Source organism: Thunnus thynnus, chromosome 5 (assembly GCF_963924715.1).
Source record: "Thunnus thynnus chromosome 5, fThuThy2.1, whole genome shotgun sequence".
NCBI lineage: Eukaryota > Metazoa > Chordata > Actinopteri > Scombriformes > Scombridae > Thunnus > Thunnus thynnus.
Genome location: NC_089521.1, coordinates 30,906,922 through 30,921,139, shown reverse-complemented (window position 1 = coordinate 30,921,139; position 14,218 = coordinate 30,906,922). Strand labels below are relative to the sequence as shown.

General features: G+C 38.4%; 1 protein-coding gene across 2 annotated transcripts; it reads right to left on the bottom strand.

The window, feature by feature from the left end:
* Window positions 1–354: 354 nt before the first annotated feature.
* Window positions 355–8,241, bottom strand: znf277 (zinc finger protein 277). Of its 2 annotated transcripts, none has more exons than XM_067590692.1 (12): window positions 8,138–8,241; window positions 7,327–7,540; window positions 6,414–6,502; window positions 5,769–5,851; window positions 5,194–5,285; window positions 4,039–4,149; window positions 3,349–3,481; window positions 2,878–2,945; window positions 2,569–2,665; window positions 2,442–2,484; window positions 2,081–2,255; window positions 355–824 (listed from the first exon to the last, which is right to left on the bottom strand). In XM_067590692.1, exons 1-12 carry the CDS (start codon window positions 8,163–8,165, stop codon window positions 635–637), a joined length of 1,323 nt encoding a protein of 440 aa, XP_067446793.1. In that variant the 5' UTR covers window positions 8,166–8,241; the 3' UTR covers window positions 355–634. The 2 variants fall into 2 exon arrangements, with proteins under 2 accessions (XP_067446793.1, XP_067446794.1); XM_067590693.1 differs by having other exon boundaries at window positions 8,147–8,180.
* Between the last annotated feature and the right edge of the window lie 5,977 nt (window positions 8,242–14,218).

Sequence of the window (14,218 nt, the reverse complement as noted above, 5' to 3'; positions counted from 1 at the left end):
CTCAGCACCAAACAGCAAACAGACACAGTTAGCTGTAGACTAGCTGGTGAACATAGTGGAGCATTTAGCAGCTAAAGAGCCAGATATTTCCCTCAGGAGTTGGTAGAGAGCAGAAACAAAGCTAAAAGAGAGTGAATATTGGACTTAGATTCACCAGGTGGACAGAAACACGACTCCAAATGAATGATAATGTTGCTCCGTAACTGCTGGATGAGGAAATAAGCAACTGTTTGCTAACAAGTTCAACTTAGAGGTTGACGATATGTCAGTGTTTTGTTCACTACTTGTTTCTGCTGAAAACTAGTGGACAAAACATCAGCAGGTTTAAGTAAACACTAACTTTATATTTAAGAAAAACATCACAATGCATCTTTATTATTTGAATGTAGTTTAGCAACAGTTGAACTGCTCACCAACATCTTTACTGAGTCTGTACCTGAAGAGGCTTCTCATGGCTTTTAAAGTGCACGTTATGGCTGCATAAAGTAATTTGTTTTTTGCAGAGCATGGTGGAAGTGCTTAAACATTTTCAGGAAAATGTGCCCGGAAGGTTTATTCTTTGTGTGGGCAACCAGTCTGATGAGAAGAAGATCCCTCCAGAAAACAAAGGAGTCCAAACTGTTTGTCCGTCGTCTCAGCTGCAGGAGCTTCTGTTCTTCAGCAGCTGGTTGAGGACGCTGGTCTGTTTGAGCGCTCGGAGATTTGAAATGTCCTCTGCGATAACCGGGATGTCTTCTCCGTGATTCACCTCGTCGCTTTCATCGCTGTCGCTGTCTGACAGCGTGCACAGGAGGGCATCGTTCTCATATGTGGGGAAGTAATACCTGAGGAGAGATTGAGGTCAGAGGTAAAAACTCTATAATCTCTCACTGTTGTATGTATCATCATGTTGTACTAAACATGTTCTAGGACAGTTTTTATTTTTTAAAAATAGTTTTATGCAATTTGAAATGGAGTTTTTGCCTGTATGCTCACATGATTTAACACACCACACATATCTGTGTATGAATGAATAGAAGGAAACTATAGTTTCCATCTGTAACACAATATCACACTAATGTGAATGAGTGAAAATACACAGAGAAGCTTAGTGGGATTATCTCGACTCGCCTTTTCTCCTTTGTTTTATTTAATGATTTTTATTATATATTATATACATTCTGAGCCTTAATAATGTCAAAAATATATACAAAAAATTGATTTTGTCACTCCTACTGTTATTTTTTGTCTTACCTCTATTTATGGAGATAATCATGTTCTGAGTTTTGGGACTACAGTTCCCATCATGCTTTTGTCAAAGAATACAAATAAAAGTTTGGAAATGTAGAATTTCCAACACTGACAGACAGCAACGTAAGCTGCAATGACGTCATCCCTCACTGGCTTCAAAACACAGTTTGTTGTGTTTAAAGGGGCCATATTCTGTTGTTTATATCCTGTTACTATACAAACATGGTCCAAAGTTCCAAAACTTGAGGTGAACGTATGTAGAAATGCTCCCTGCAAATCAAAAGTCAGGGCTTCAACCTGCTTTAAACGATTGATTTGCAACGTTTTTTTCTACTTTGCGGTGCATTCCCATAAATGGCCGTCTGTTCTGTAGCTTTTGTTGCTAAGGTGGTTGCTAAGGTGTTTCCATGTGCTGTTCACTCTCATATTTGGGATCTGATCAGCTCCAACATGTACGGATGGGTTTGAGAAGTTTATATATCGAGTAAAGAAGGAGAAAAAGAAGTGAAATCCTGCTACTATAGTTTGTTTATGTAACGTCTGCAGCCGGAGGAAGCTTCCTGAAGCTGACCAATCAGAACAGAGTGGGCTAATCAGGAGGTGGGCCTTAAAGAGACAGGAACTAAAACGGCCTGTTTCAGACAGGGGCTGCATAAAGGGCCAGTAGAAGATAAATAAGGAGTTTTTTAAACTGTAAATCATGCAAAGATATTCCAGTAGAGCCCCAGGATATAAATATACACCTGGAAATGTGCAGAATATGTGTCCTTTAACAGAAAGCACAGCCAAACGGCAGTTACTGCTAAAAATAATCAAATTAAATAAAGGCAAACACAGCTGCTGGACTCACTGTGGTTGGTCCCAGGTTGACATCTCTGGCAGCTTCATCGCATGACTCTCGGCCACGATGTGACGAAGGACGTCGGCTTTGGAGTCGAACTTCTCCTGGCAGCCGTAGCAACGGCTCTGATGGATCTGCCGCCGGATAAAGTTCACCAGTTTGACCTGCTGGTAGAACCTGAGATCTGAAAAAAGACCCAGCAGAGCGAAACATCATCATGACACAACACATAATATGTATCCATGACATAGTTGTTATGCATCCATCCCTACACATAAGCACATATTACACACAGTTTAATACATTTTTAATCCAATTTTCAGTCAGCTTTTGGACATTAGTGTTTATTTTGTGATGTGGTTTTACTCACTGAGTTCCATCCTCAGCTTATGGAGATCAAAGTCATGAGTTTCCTGAAAAAATAAACATGATGAACAGTGGTTAAATAAAGTAAAAACAGGTAAACAACTTGCTTGTTAATTGTTTTTTTGCTGCACCTTCATGTGTGTGTAGATCTGCTCCATCGTCTCGGACTGATGATCACAGAACAGACACACAGCAGAGACGGGATGAGCCTGCCAGTCCGACCAATCACTGTGGACGATACAGAGATGTCAGACAGATAGCACAAAAGATAAAGTCCCTGTGAGAGTATCAGAACTATTTGAGAAGGTTCAAGGACAATAAGCTTTAAGTGTCCTCAGAGGAGATGAATGAAAGTGAGGGTGTCAGGCGTGCACAGGAAGTCAGTGAAACCTGGATGTTTTGGCCTCGGATTGAAGTGTTCTGACCCTGAAGACACTTACTCATCTTCCTCGTCAACCAGCTCTCTGTCGTCCTCACTCTGCACTTCCTCCCAGGTCTTCCCCAGCTCCTGGGGAATAGGATACAGACATTTTAAAATCAGACAGAAAATAAAACAAAAACCTCTGATACCTCACCCTATAGTCACAGAAAATTATTCCACAACTTGGTTAATGAATTCATATATTTTATCTTGTGTTATTTATCATTTGTGAGGTAAAAATGTCAAACGTTCTCTGGCTCTGGCCTCTTAGATGAGAAAATTTGCTGCTTTGTGAACTTTTTAAAGCCGTCATCATGGCCTCCAGGGTTAGTTGTTCACTATTTGAAAATTCATCAATTCATCAAACACTGCAGGAACTTTCCCAGGAGACAAAGAACATTCGACTGGAGGAACCAGGGACTAAATTTAGTTCCAGGTGTAAAAAACAGGTGGTTTTACTCTCTAAAGGGTACAGGAAAGGTTTTTTTACCAGATAGTTGATGACGTAGAAGCGGTCGTATTCGTGGTTGTTGGCGTTGATGCGGCGGTGAGCTTTCTTCCTCATGTGATCCTTCAGTGTGGTTTTATCTCTGAAGGTTTTCTCACAGTATAAACACTGCAGACTGCAGATAAAAACAGTGTGTAGAGTTGTTAACGTCTCAGTATAGAACAAACCTGATTAAACACTTCCTGAACTAAACTCACCAGAGCCTTTTCCTTGCTGGGACCATTAACCCTTTAAACCCTCTGCTTTTATTTTTTGCTGTGTTTGCTCTGTGACCACTGATGTACAGACAACTATCACTGAATTACTGCGATGCTGAAGACAACTCAGAGTGTAAGTCTTGCTGAATCTAACAAGGTGTGAATCATGAGTCTGACATAAATTATGTCTATCGGATGCAGCAAAGGGCTAAAGCACAGCAGTGTTAACGGATATGAACACTGTCATTTCACGCTTGAAGGAAGAAGACTGCACACACACTTGCTCGTTTTCATTTCTTGACAAAAAGCACAAATTAAACTTAGTTTATATTTGGAAAATCCAGTTTCAGGTTTTAATTTAAGACAGTTTTCAAGCAACTTTATCTAAATCTATCTTTTTTTTTTAACTGCACACTAGTGTTACAAAGACACAAGATAAACCTGGTCATCGCTGTCTCAGTATGTCGGTTCTTACTTGTCCAGTTTGCTCTGCAGAGCGTTGAGGAACTCGTCGCAGTAGACGATGTTGTCCGGCAGTCCGATGCTGAAGGAATGTTCTCTGGCCATGTGGTTCAGCAGAGACGACCTGAAAACATGATGGTGGAAGGATTTTTTTTCTTCAAAAAGTAGAACTATATTGTACATGTGTGTGTTTTTAAAGATTTAAGTCTTTAGCGAGAGCCACAGACAGAGCAGGAAAGTCAAAAAGTATCGAAAGACTAGAGCTGTAGTGTAGCTGGTCGACAGGTCGATTAGTTGGTCGATATGCTCTCGTCCGACTAAATTCTCATTGGTTGAATAATCTCCGTGTTATTTTCATAAGGAGAAAAGTGCTACATCAACAGCTTTCCAGGATTAATCCATTATTTCCTGCGGCGGGGGGGACAGACTAACAAATTACCTATGAAAACAACGGGGGTGTATTCAAAACACCCCCGTTGTTTTCACAACTTTGAACTCGCCCAACCTAATGGAGACTGCTGGGTCTAACCGTTATCAACGTTTACTGAACGTTTACTGGACGGACTGACCGTTTACTGAATCTGTGTTTCTCCATAATGACACAACGAGAACCCCCGCCAGGCCAAAAAGTACTTTTTAATATTTGATATCGGAAATCGATAGCGTTTGGGAGTCTCTGTGCAGCGCTGTTCCGGTACGTGAGTCAACCTCTGTCGTTGCCTGGGAAACCACTGGTCGCGTGGCTCCGTTAAGGAGTATGTTTGCGTAGCGAGCGGGAGAGCGCGAGGAGCAGAGAAGTGACGGTGGATACGAGCGGGGCAGAGGAAAAGGTTAGTAGTAAGCTGTCAGTCTGGCAGTAGGCTAAATGTACAGTACAGACTACAGTGTGTCAATTAATAAATCATAAAAAATCACGTCGGTCGTTTCCCCAAATGCTGGAAAAGTAAAGGAGGTTAGCTCCGAAGTTAGCAACAATGGGTTAGCATAACCTGAAGACACAAAACAGAGAAATACAGAACAGAGAAATGTGTGGCTGCCGCGTTTACTGTCCTTAATACAGTGTTTAGCTCTAATAGATGTCTTTACTGATGCACCAACATTCAGGAAGTTATTTGATTCAAGTTTAAGCAAATGTTGGAAATCTACTTCACATCTAAGAGTGCAGTACCTGTTTCCAGAGAACTCCTCGCTGCAGAACATGCAGAGACGTTGGAAGCTGCTGTCGTCTCTCTCCTTCTGCTGCTGCTCCAGCACCTCCTCCTGCGGAAGAGCGACACTGTCAGACAAACACCACAGAAGAAGAGCAGGACTTCCTCCTCTTGTTAACGAACAAGTGGTCTTTTAAAGGGCGGGTTCACAATTTTTCAAGTCTGGAGGACGAAATCCACAGTCCTCCTTCTGTGCAAAAATGTATTTAAAAGTTTATCTGAAGCTCATATGAAGCTTCAGCATCCAAATGAGTCAAATCAAGTAGATATCTTTCAACGTTACAGTCTTTTTAGTGCTAAAGTCCACTTTTTGTTTTTGTTACTATACTTTTTGTATACTATACTCTTTTTGTTACTATACTTCCACCGCAGCTCAACAGGGAAACACTGTCCGACATAATTTTGACGACAGGAAATCTGTCTCATCGTAACAGAAATTAGTTTTGGTTTTTGATTTGTGAAGGACAATCAGGAGCTGATTGCGGCGCAGAGTTTGAGATGAGTTTGATGTCTGATTGGGTGTTTAAATCCTCACCAGTCGTTTCTGCTGGAGCTTCTCCCGAAGGATCCGGTCTTCTGGAAGGACGTCACACAGCAGGAAGTAGTCCTCCTGTTTCTCTGCAGGAATATGAACCATTTACACTGTTTAGAGGATGAAGTCAAGACTGCTTTCGCACTATAATCACATCACAAGCAGAGGGATCACAGGTTTTCATTAAATACTCTCTTTTTGATGCACCACAGTTTCCAGTATGGTTCCAGATTTGTCACTTGGTCATTTTAACTTTATCCTCACTGTAAATTGTTTACTATTTTTGTGGATTTTGTCTTGTTTTCTCACAATCTGGAACATCTCATTCCCTCTGAACTGCAGTACTTCACTGCTGAAAGAAAATTACTCAGCAACAATTTTGATAATCAATTGATAGTTTGTAATTTCTCAAGCAAAAATGCCAAATATTTGATATTCCAGTTATTAAACGTGAGAATTTTCTGCTTCTCTTGGGCTGATTATTTGGGGGGTTTATCGGACAAAACAACACGTCTGATGATGTCACCATGTGCTCTCGGATATTATGATGGGATTTTTTTTACTGTTTATTGATGTTTTATAGAGCAGATGATTAATCTATCAATAGGAAAAATAATCAGCATGAAAATAATCGTTAACTCTACTCACCCAGCGGGCCGGTGGAGTTTGTCTTGATGACGCTGCAGAAATCTGTGACTGGTTGCTCCAAGAATCTGCCTTTCCAGTACAACATGTACCTGACGGAGGACAGGAAACGCATCAGCGATGTTCACAGTCAACATGATGGAGAAGATTTTAATTAACAGGCTGTTATATTATTAGGCAACTGATGATATACTGTCATATAAATAGCTAACTAATGGATTAATCAAGAAAAATCTGTAATGAAAATAACAGTTAGCCTTATATTTGTTTACTGTATTTTATTTATTACTGTATTATAAGTGCAATTAAGTTGTGCCATAACTTTTACTCCTTGTCCTTCATTATTAACTATTTTGGTTCCGTTGTATTTGTTCCACTGTATGTGAGGAACTGGAGAATGTTATACATTTTATTCTTTAAAAATGGATTAAATGATTAATCTATTATTAAAATAATATTTCCTCTGTTAATCTACTAATATATTAATCAACTAATCTTTGCTGCTCTCTGTAAAATCACACTGATGTTCATGATAATGATGATTCTTCTGATTTTTATGAGTAAAACAAACTTATATTGTTAGTTTGTAATTCTACCTTTGACTGGAATACATTTGGACAAAAACATATAATAATCATAACATAATAAGACCATATCATCACGGTATAATTCCAGTAATAGTCAATAAAAAAGAAAAGAAGAAAAAAAAAACTAACAAAATGACCAGCCAGTATCTAAACAATGAGGCAGAATCAGCAGATTAATATGATAATACTATTATATTGACCTAATTCCAATACCAGCCTTGTCTGTGTTACATTTGTATATCTTCAAAGTCTTAAAGATAATTTTTCACAGACTTTTTCTGCAAAGAGCTGCTGAGTTTTGTAAATAACTTCAGGGTTCATGTTCCTACTTTGGGAGGTCTGCGATGAGTTTGACATCTGCAATGACCAGCTTGTGTTGCAGCAGCAGATGTTTGAGGAGGACGTCTTTCTGCTTCAGAGGAACTGACTCGGAGCAGAATAGACACACCAGCAGCTCTGCACTGGGACGCTGCAGACTGGGAGCACTGGAACCGTCAGCTGGCTGCTCTGGAAAACACAGCGGCTCCAGTATACTGTCCTGACCTGAGAGAGGAACACAAGTTAACACACACATTACTCTTAAACAGTGTAATCTGAGGAATGTCTAGGGCTGCAACAGTTATTTTCATTATTGATTTAGCTGTTAATTATTTTTTCAATTAATCAATTAAGATTGGTTTCCCAAAGCCCAAGATGACGTCTTCAAATGTCATGTTTTGTCCACAACACAAAGATATTCAATTTAATATCATAGAAGACTAAAGAAACCAGAAAATATTCACATTTGAGAAGCTGGACTCAGATATAATCATAATAATTGTACAGCCAACAGTGAATGGCGACCTTTCTTTACATGAAAGCAGATTGTTGCGTTGATTTTTGCTGTTGGTCTTGTTATAACAGTTAGAAACCTTTAACATCGGGATAGAAGTGTGTGCATTTAACAGCTCTTGGTTAGCCTGTTAGCATAGCCGGCTAGCTGTTTAGCTCCAGACATTACAAATAATGGAGCTGAACGTGTTTCAGCCGCGTTTGCTGTCAGACACACAGACTCGTTATTTTATTTCTAGGTTTAAAAACCCGCTCAGAGGACAAAACAGCTTATTTAAATCAAATGACACGTTTAAAACGTCAACGTACCATCTTTACCCCCGTCGCAGGCAGCCATTTTCCTGCGTCAAAGGTCAAAACAGCGGTTAACGGACCAATCAGAGGCGGCGAAATGCCCACATGCTGCCTTCACGGTCTCCTGGTAAATGTAAATGCGACACGGTGCGTTCACGTGTTTGTAAACCAATCGTAAAATGTAATTTTGAAGGCTGACGCTAGATTAAAGCGATTGATTGAATGGTTATTTTAAAAAGAGTGAAAGCAAACACATTTACATATAGAATGTAACTTATAAAATATTATAAAAACGTATTATTTACATGAAGTATACTAATAAAAGATAAATAAAGGTTAAAGTTGTTTATTACTGTTTTCCACTTTTTTAAATCAAAACTTATAGAAGAAGAGATAAAGTCAAGTCAAATTTATTTACAGAGCACAGTTAAAAACAACAGGAGTTGACCAACGTGTTTTACAGAAAAAATGTAAAATACGGTTTAATAAGGAAAACAAAACAAAATAAATAGATGAATAACTGTAATGGTCAAAGTTAACAATTTTATCATACTAGGCCTATTAAAAATTAAGGGGACCCAAAGTGATTTTATAGGCCTAAAGGTGGGTCTTTAGCTGGGATTTAAGTGGTGATAGACGAGGAAGATCCACAGTCCGGAGCAGCAATGGAAAAAAGCTCTGTCACCTTTTTGAATGGTCACACTCTGTTTTTATTTTATTTATCTATTTTTTCTTTCTATTAATTAATTGTTCTCTGTACATTGTTGTTGTGTTTTTAGGATTTAAATCCAATTTTTATTTGTTTCATGTGAGTGTTGCTGGTTTCAGTGGGAAATAAAGAAGCGTAGATGAGTTACAGAAGAGATTTTGCACTTTGACAACTGTTGAAATGCTGTTTACATAAAGGCGATCTTGACTTATGGTACTTTTTTTATTCATGTAATGTGCAATAACAATAATCACCTCCACAGTCTGATGCTGACATGATTTTCTGAACTGGAAGCACCATAAAACTCTTAATAAAAGTCTTTTTAATGGACCTATATGTATGACAGAAACCTATAAGACCCAATTAACTCTCCTGTATTATTCTCTGACATGGCCGAATTAAAATGTTAGAGGACTTTAGGGAAATTTGAGGCACTTTTATTAAACACAACAATATAAGAACATCCACTATGTGAGCAGAATATCAACTAAAATAAGGTCTTAAAGGACACATCCACAGTTTTTCAAGTGTGTCTTAAAACAACAGTCAGGAGCCCAAATGAACAGTGAAACATATTTTTCTTGCTGTAATCATTCCTCCTGTTCATACTGACCATTAGAAGATCCCTTCATAATGACCTTACAATGTACCAGTTTCAACGTTACAGTCTTTTTAGTGCCAAAGTTCCTCTTTTTGTTACTATACTTCCACCTGCAGCTCAACAGGGAAACACTGTCCGAGGAAACACAAAGAGGGAATTTGATGCTAAAAAGACTGTAAATGTGTCAGATATCCACTTGATATGACTAACTCAGACTGCTGAAGCCTCATATAAGCTTCACATCAACTTTTAAATGACTGTGTGGACACACTGTGGATTTTTGCCTCCATTTCCACAAAAAAATTGTGAACTCATCCTTTAAAAAACTAGATTCTGACCGAGGTCTCGTCTCTAACGTTGGACTATAAGATGATGCATTTAATCCTATTTGTACAATCTATTGAAACACAGTGAATATTGAGGTTTTGGGGTTTTGCATATTTAATAATCCAGTTTGTGATTCAATCTATGTAATGTTCACAGTAAATACAGTACATATGTCAGTCTGTCGTTCATGTTTTCCAGGAAAAAGACCACTAGATGGCACAAACGGCCCAGTCTTCATCCTCCTGCAGTCAGTCTGGTTTTTTTTCCTCACTTGTTGCTTTTATTCTCTTTTTTGCATTTCAAGTATTTCACTAAAATGTCAGATATTGTGTTTTGTTTTACCACAGTAAACCTCTAATTTTAATAGTTTTTAGTTTAGATTTTTTCTTTTCATTTTACATTCATACAAGCAGCATAAAAGCAGATAATAGAAGTAAAACACATGTGACCGAGTCAAGTAGCTCTAAGGGCTGACAGAGTGGACTTCCCCTCAAAGTAGGAATTATTATAAAAATAAATAAATAAATAAAAATATGAGGAAACAGAGTGGAATGTACACTTACTCACCTGCTGTGCTTAAGTAATTTCTTAAAGTTACTTATTTTATAGTCTTCACCACATTTCAGAGTCAAATAATTCTACTTTTTACTCTACTACATGTATAATTATCATGGTTCTGTCCCAGTCTGGCTCTGTGTCTGTCCACCAGTCCACCACATAGCCCTCAGACTTATTCCCAGTTTGTTGAAGTGGACTGGAGTTTCACACATCTAGTTATACAGCAGACAGTTGATTCCACACGTCTTCTGTATTTACATTCAGGTCATTTAAGCAGATGTTCTTATCCAGAGACTGACAGGTGTTTGTTACACGGCTGGATTCTCTTTCACTCATCCTCAACACATTATGAATTTAACGACGTTTACTGCAAACATTTGTGTCTGTAGATTTGTGCCATGTGAGAAGAACTGCATCATTTTGCCTTTTTATTTGGCTTTAATCTGTTTTTGTTTGGAGAAGTGTCGCTTATGTTTAACTACTCCGACTGTGCTGACGGTCTCGCTACACATAAGCACCATCATCTGTCTCATTGTGTTTTCTGGTGTTTTTTGGTTTTCTGTTTGCTCTGAGTTTTTTCCTCCTGTGTCTCCGGCTTGCTTTTCCCTCCACACCTGCCCTGCTCCCTCTGTCTTCCCCAGCCAATCAGCTCCCAGTATGCCCTCGTGTCTTTGCCACCTGTTCCTTGTTGTTTCAGTAGTTCAGTTTGTATTTAAGTCCTGCTTTTCACTTCGGTCTTGTTGGATCCTTTGTTTTGTATTGTTCTGTTCACTTCTTATCTTGTTATTCTTCAGTTCCTGCTGCTCTACATGACAATAATTACTGGTTACTTTGCATAATAAGACTGTACATATGAAACATGTTTGTAACATCATTAAAGCTGGAACAATTAGGGGATTAATGGATTAGTAGCCAACTACTAAATTAATTGCCAACTTTTTTCATAATCAATTAATCGTTTCAAGTCAATTTTCCAAATTTGATTCCAGCTTCTCAAATGTGAATGTTTTCTGGTTTAGTTCTCTGAATATCTTTGAGTCTTTGTGGACTGTTGTGGAAACCGTGATCAACATTTTTCATCATTTTCTGGCATTTTATGGACCAAACAACTAACCGATTAATCGATAATGAAAATAATCGTTAATTGCAGCCCTAAATATGATGCATTGTTATAGATTAAACCACCACAAGACTCCACGTTGACCTGCCACAACATTAAAATGCTGATTACATGTTAATACAACAGTTATAATAATACAATAATATAATCCGCCACCATTCTGTACAATGAATACTTTTACTTTTGATACTTAATATATATACTTTGTTGATACTTTAAAGTGTTTGATACAGAACTTCTACTTGTTATAGAGTACTACTACTTTTACTTAAGCAAAGGATCTGAATACTTCTCACTCTACCGTATAAAAAACATGAATTATTAAAAATAGAAATACATGTAAATACAATGAAAAACTTGAAGGATAACAAAAGGTGCACAACAGCAACGCAGCACAAACACTACTCTAAATAACTAATGAAAAACTAATACAGTACTGAGGACAGTATAAAAGAGATTTTACAAAATGTTAACTGATTAAGAAACAAAATACGTTAAGAAAAATTTTAAATAATAAAAGTGAGACTGTTGTTCTGGTAAAAGATACAGTTTTATATGGTTATTATGATGCTGTGTTCAAGTAGTTTTGCTGATTAAAATGACATGAAGACCTTTAACTCCACTGAAGATATTGCTCCAAACCTGCTCAACCTCTCTCTCTCTCTCTCTCTCTCTCCTCTCTCTCTCTCTCTCTCTCTCTCTCTCTCTCTCTCTCTCTCTCTGTCTCTCTCTGTCTCTCTCTGTCTCTCTCTCTCTCTGTCTCTGTCTCTGTCTCTCTCTCTCTCTCTCTCCGTCTGGCTGTCTCTGGGGGGGGCAGCGCTCTCTCGGCCTCCCTGCGGTTGTTCTTTCTGCTCGAGCAGCCCACTCAGGTGTGTTCAGGTGCTGCATTATTCACACGGAGCTCAGCGGCTCTAATTAAACCCTGGAGAGAGGCGAGGGAAGGCAGCCGCAGACAGACGAAGCCAGGATATGATGTGGATTTCTGATTTAGACAAACTCCCACATGAGCCACATCATATTTTCAGCTCCAAACAGGCAGAGATATGTTGGGCTCCAACAGCATCTCCTATGAACAGAGCAGTGTGCTTTCCAGAAGATATATTCATTCATATTGATTCATTGACGTATACAGTATGAAAGCAGACTTTTAACGAGTTATAGGGACACAAAAGGCTCCTGGCCACCTGGAAACACAAGCTGAGGGGGAAAACTGGTGGATTTCTCCTTTAATACTAAAGAGAACATGAAAGAGTTACTGGTTGCTGTGATCATTCTTTCTCTCCTTGAAGCGATTCCTTTGTAGAGAGACAGAATAAATTAGAGGTGTGCCCGAATACAAATACATTATTTGGCACAAATAGTGTTTTGTTTTTTTTGTATTTTTTACAAATATTTGTTTCATACAAATATTTGAAAAATTATTTGTTTTATTAAATGAAAGAATCACCTTTGGAGTTCTTCTCTACACATTACACGCTGTGCTGTCTGTGTTATGGATGTATGAATAAGTAGAGGTCGTCTATCTGCACACTGGTGATGTATTTGGTTTTAGCTCAGTCGTCAGCGTAGTCAGCTACGATCATCTAAGAGACTCAGGTTCGAGACCCGGTGTGGGGATCTCCTACATAAGATAGTTTATTCATTTAAACGCTTATTTTAACACTTAAATATCCTAAAATTAAAAACATAATAAAAACAAAAACAGGATTTTTACACCTATTTCCACTTCTATTCAAATACAAATACAAATATAAATTTGCTGCCTTAACAAATACAGATACAAATACAAATACTGGACTCTCTGCACATCCCTACTAACAGGTGAATGAGTTTCATTATATAAACATTACCTTGTGCAGCTTTAACCAAGTTAAAGAGTTACTTGCAGGTTTAGACATCTAAATTAAACCTGGATTAAGCTGAAGTGAAATCTACTTTATATATAACTGCTGAAAAGCAATAATATGTAATTTAAATGTCACTTTTCAACCAAATTTGTACAAATTGTAGTTTTAGCCTAGATGTCTAGACGTCTTTTGAGCTGCGAATCATTAAAATTGAGCTTATTGGGATCTTGTAAGCATAGTTTCGCTCTCACAAGTGACTTGGATCATATTTAGCTTTTAATACAAGCAAGAGTGTTAATGCACGTCCTTCTTTTAAAGGGGTACATCAAAAATTTAGTTTTGTACTTCCATAAAGTTGGGGGACCTTCAAGAGACAGATTAAAATTCCTCATGTGGGTCAACAGTGGACCCTACACATTTCATAATGCAACTTGAAAGCATCTTTTGCTAGATATTCCCTTTCTGGTAAATGTTTCAAACTGCATGCTGTATGCTGCATGTATCTGCAAGTCCAAGCTGAAATAACCTCTGACAACATAATCAGGGTTATTTCCTCAGACGTGACAAGCTCCTCTGTAACCACACAAGACATAATACAACTGTTTTCACAGGCTCAGTAGGTCTCCTTATGACTTACACACACTACACTTGGCGGGTGTATTACTGAGGACCCAAGGAAGTGCAGTGTTGAGTGCGAACTCATTATTCTCATTATAACCAATAAATTATTGAGATTTATTGCATTTTGACAGAGTGTTTCTAGGGGCTGCTTTTCTAGCCTGTACGGTACTAGTTTAGTGGCCAATCACAGCTGGAGATCAGCCTGATCAGCAACGGCGACACCAAGTGGTGGCCAGCGCGGCCACAGCGACGCTAATACAATCGCTGGCCTCCCCTTTGCAAGTTGCATATACATAATAGGCTTCTATCTGAT

Bases quoted from the DNA above. Each gene is read 5' to 3' on its own strand.
- znf277 (XM_067590692.1), bottom strand. From the start codon at position 8,165: ATGGCTGCCTGCGACGGGGGTAAAGATG. The intron at 5,852-6,413 runs GTGAGTAGAGTT...ATATTCCTGCAG, and splicing joins AAACTCCACCGGCCCGCTGG to AGAAACAGGAGGACTACTTC. The intron at 5,286-5,768 runs GTGAGGATTTAA...GCTCTTCCGCAG, and splicing joins AGCTCCAGCAGAAACGACTG to GAGGAGGTGCTGGAGCAGCA.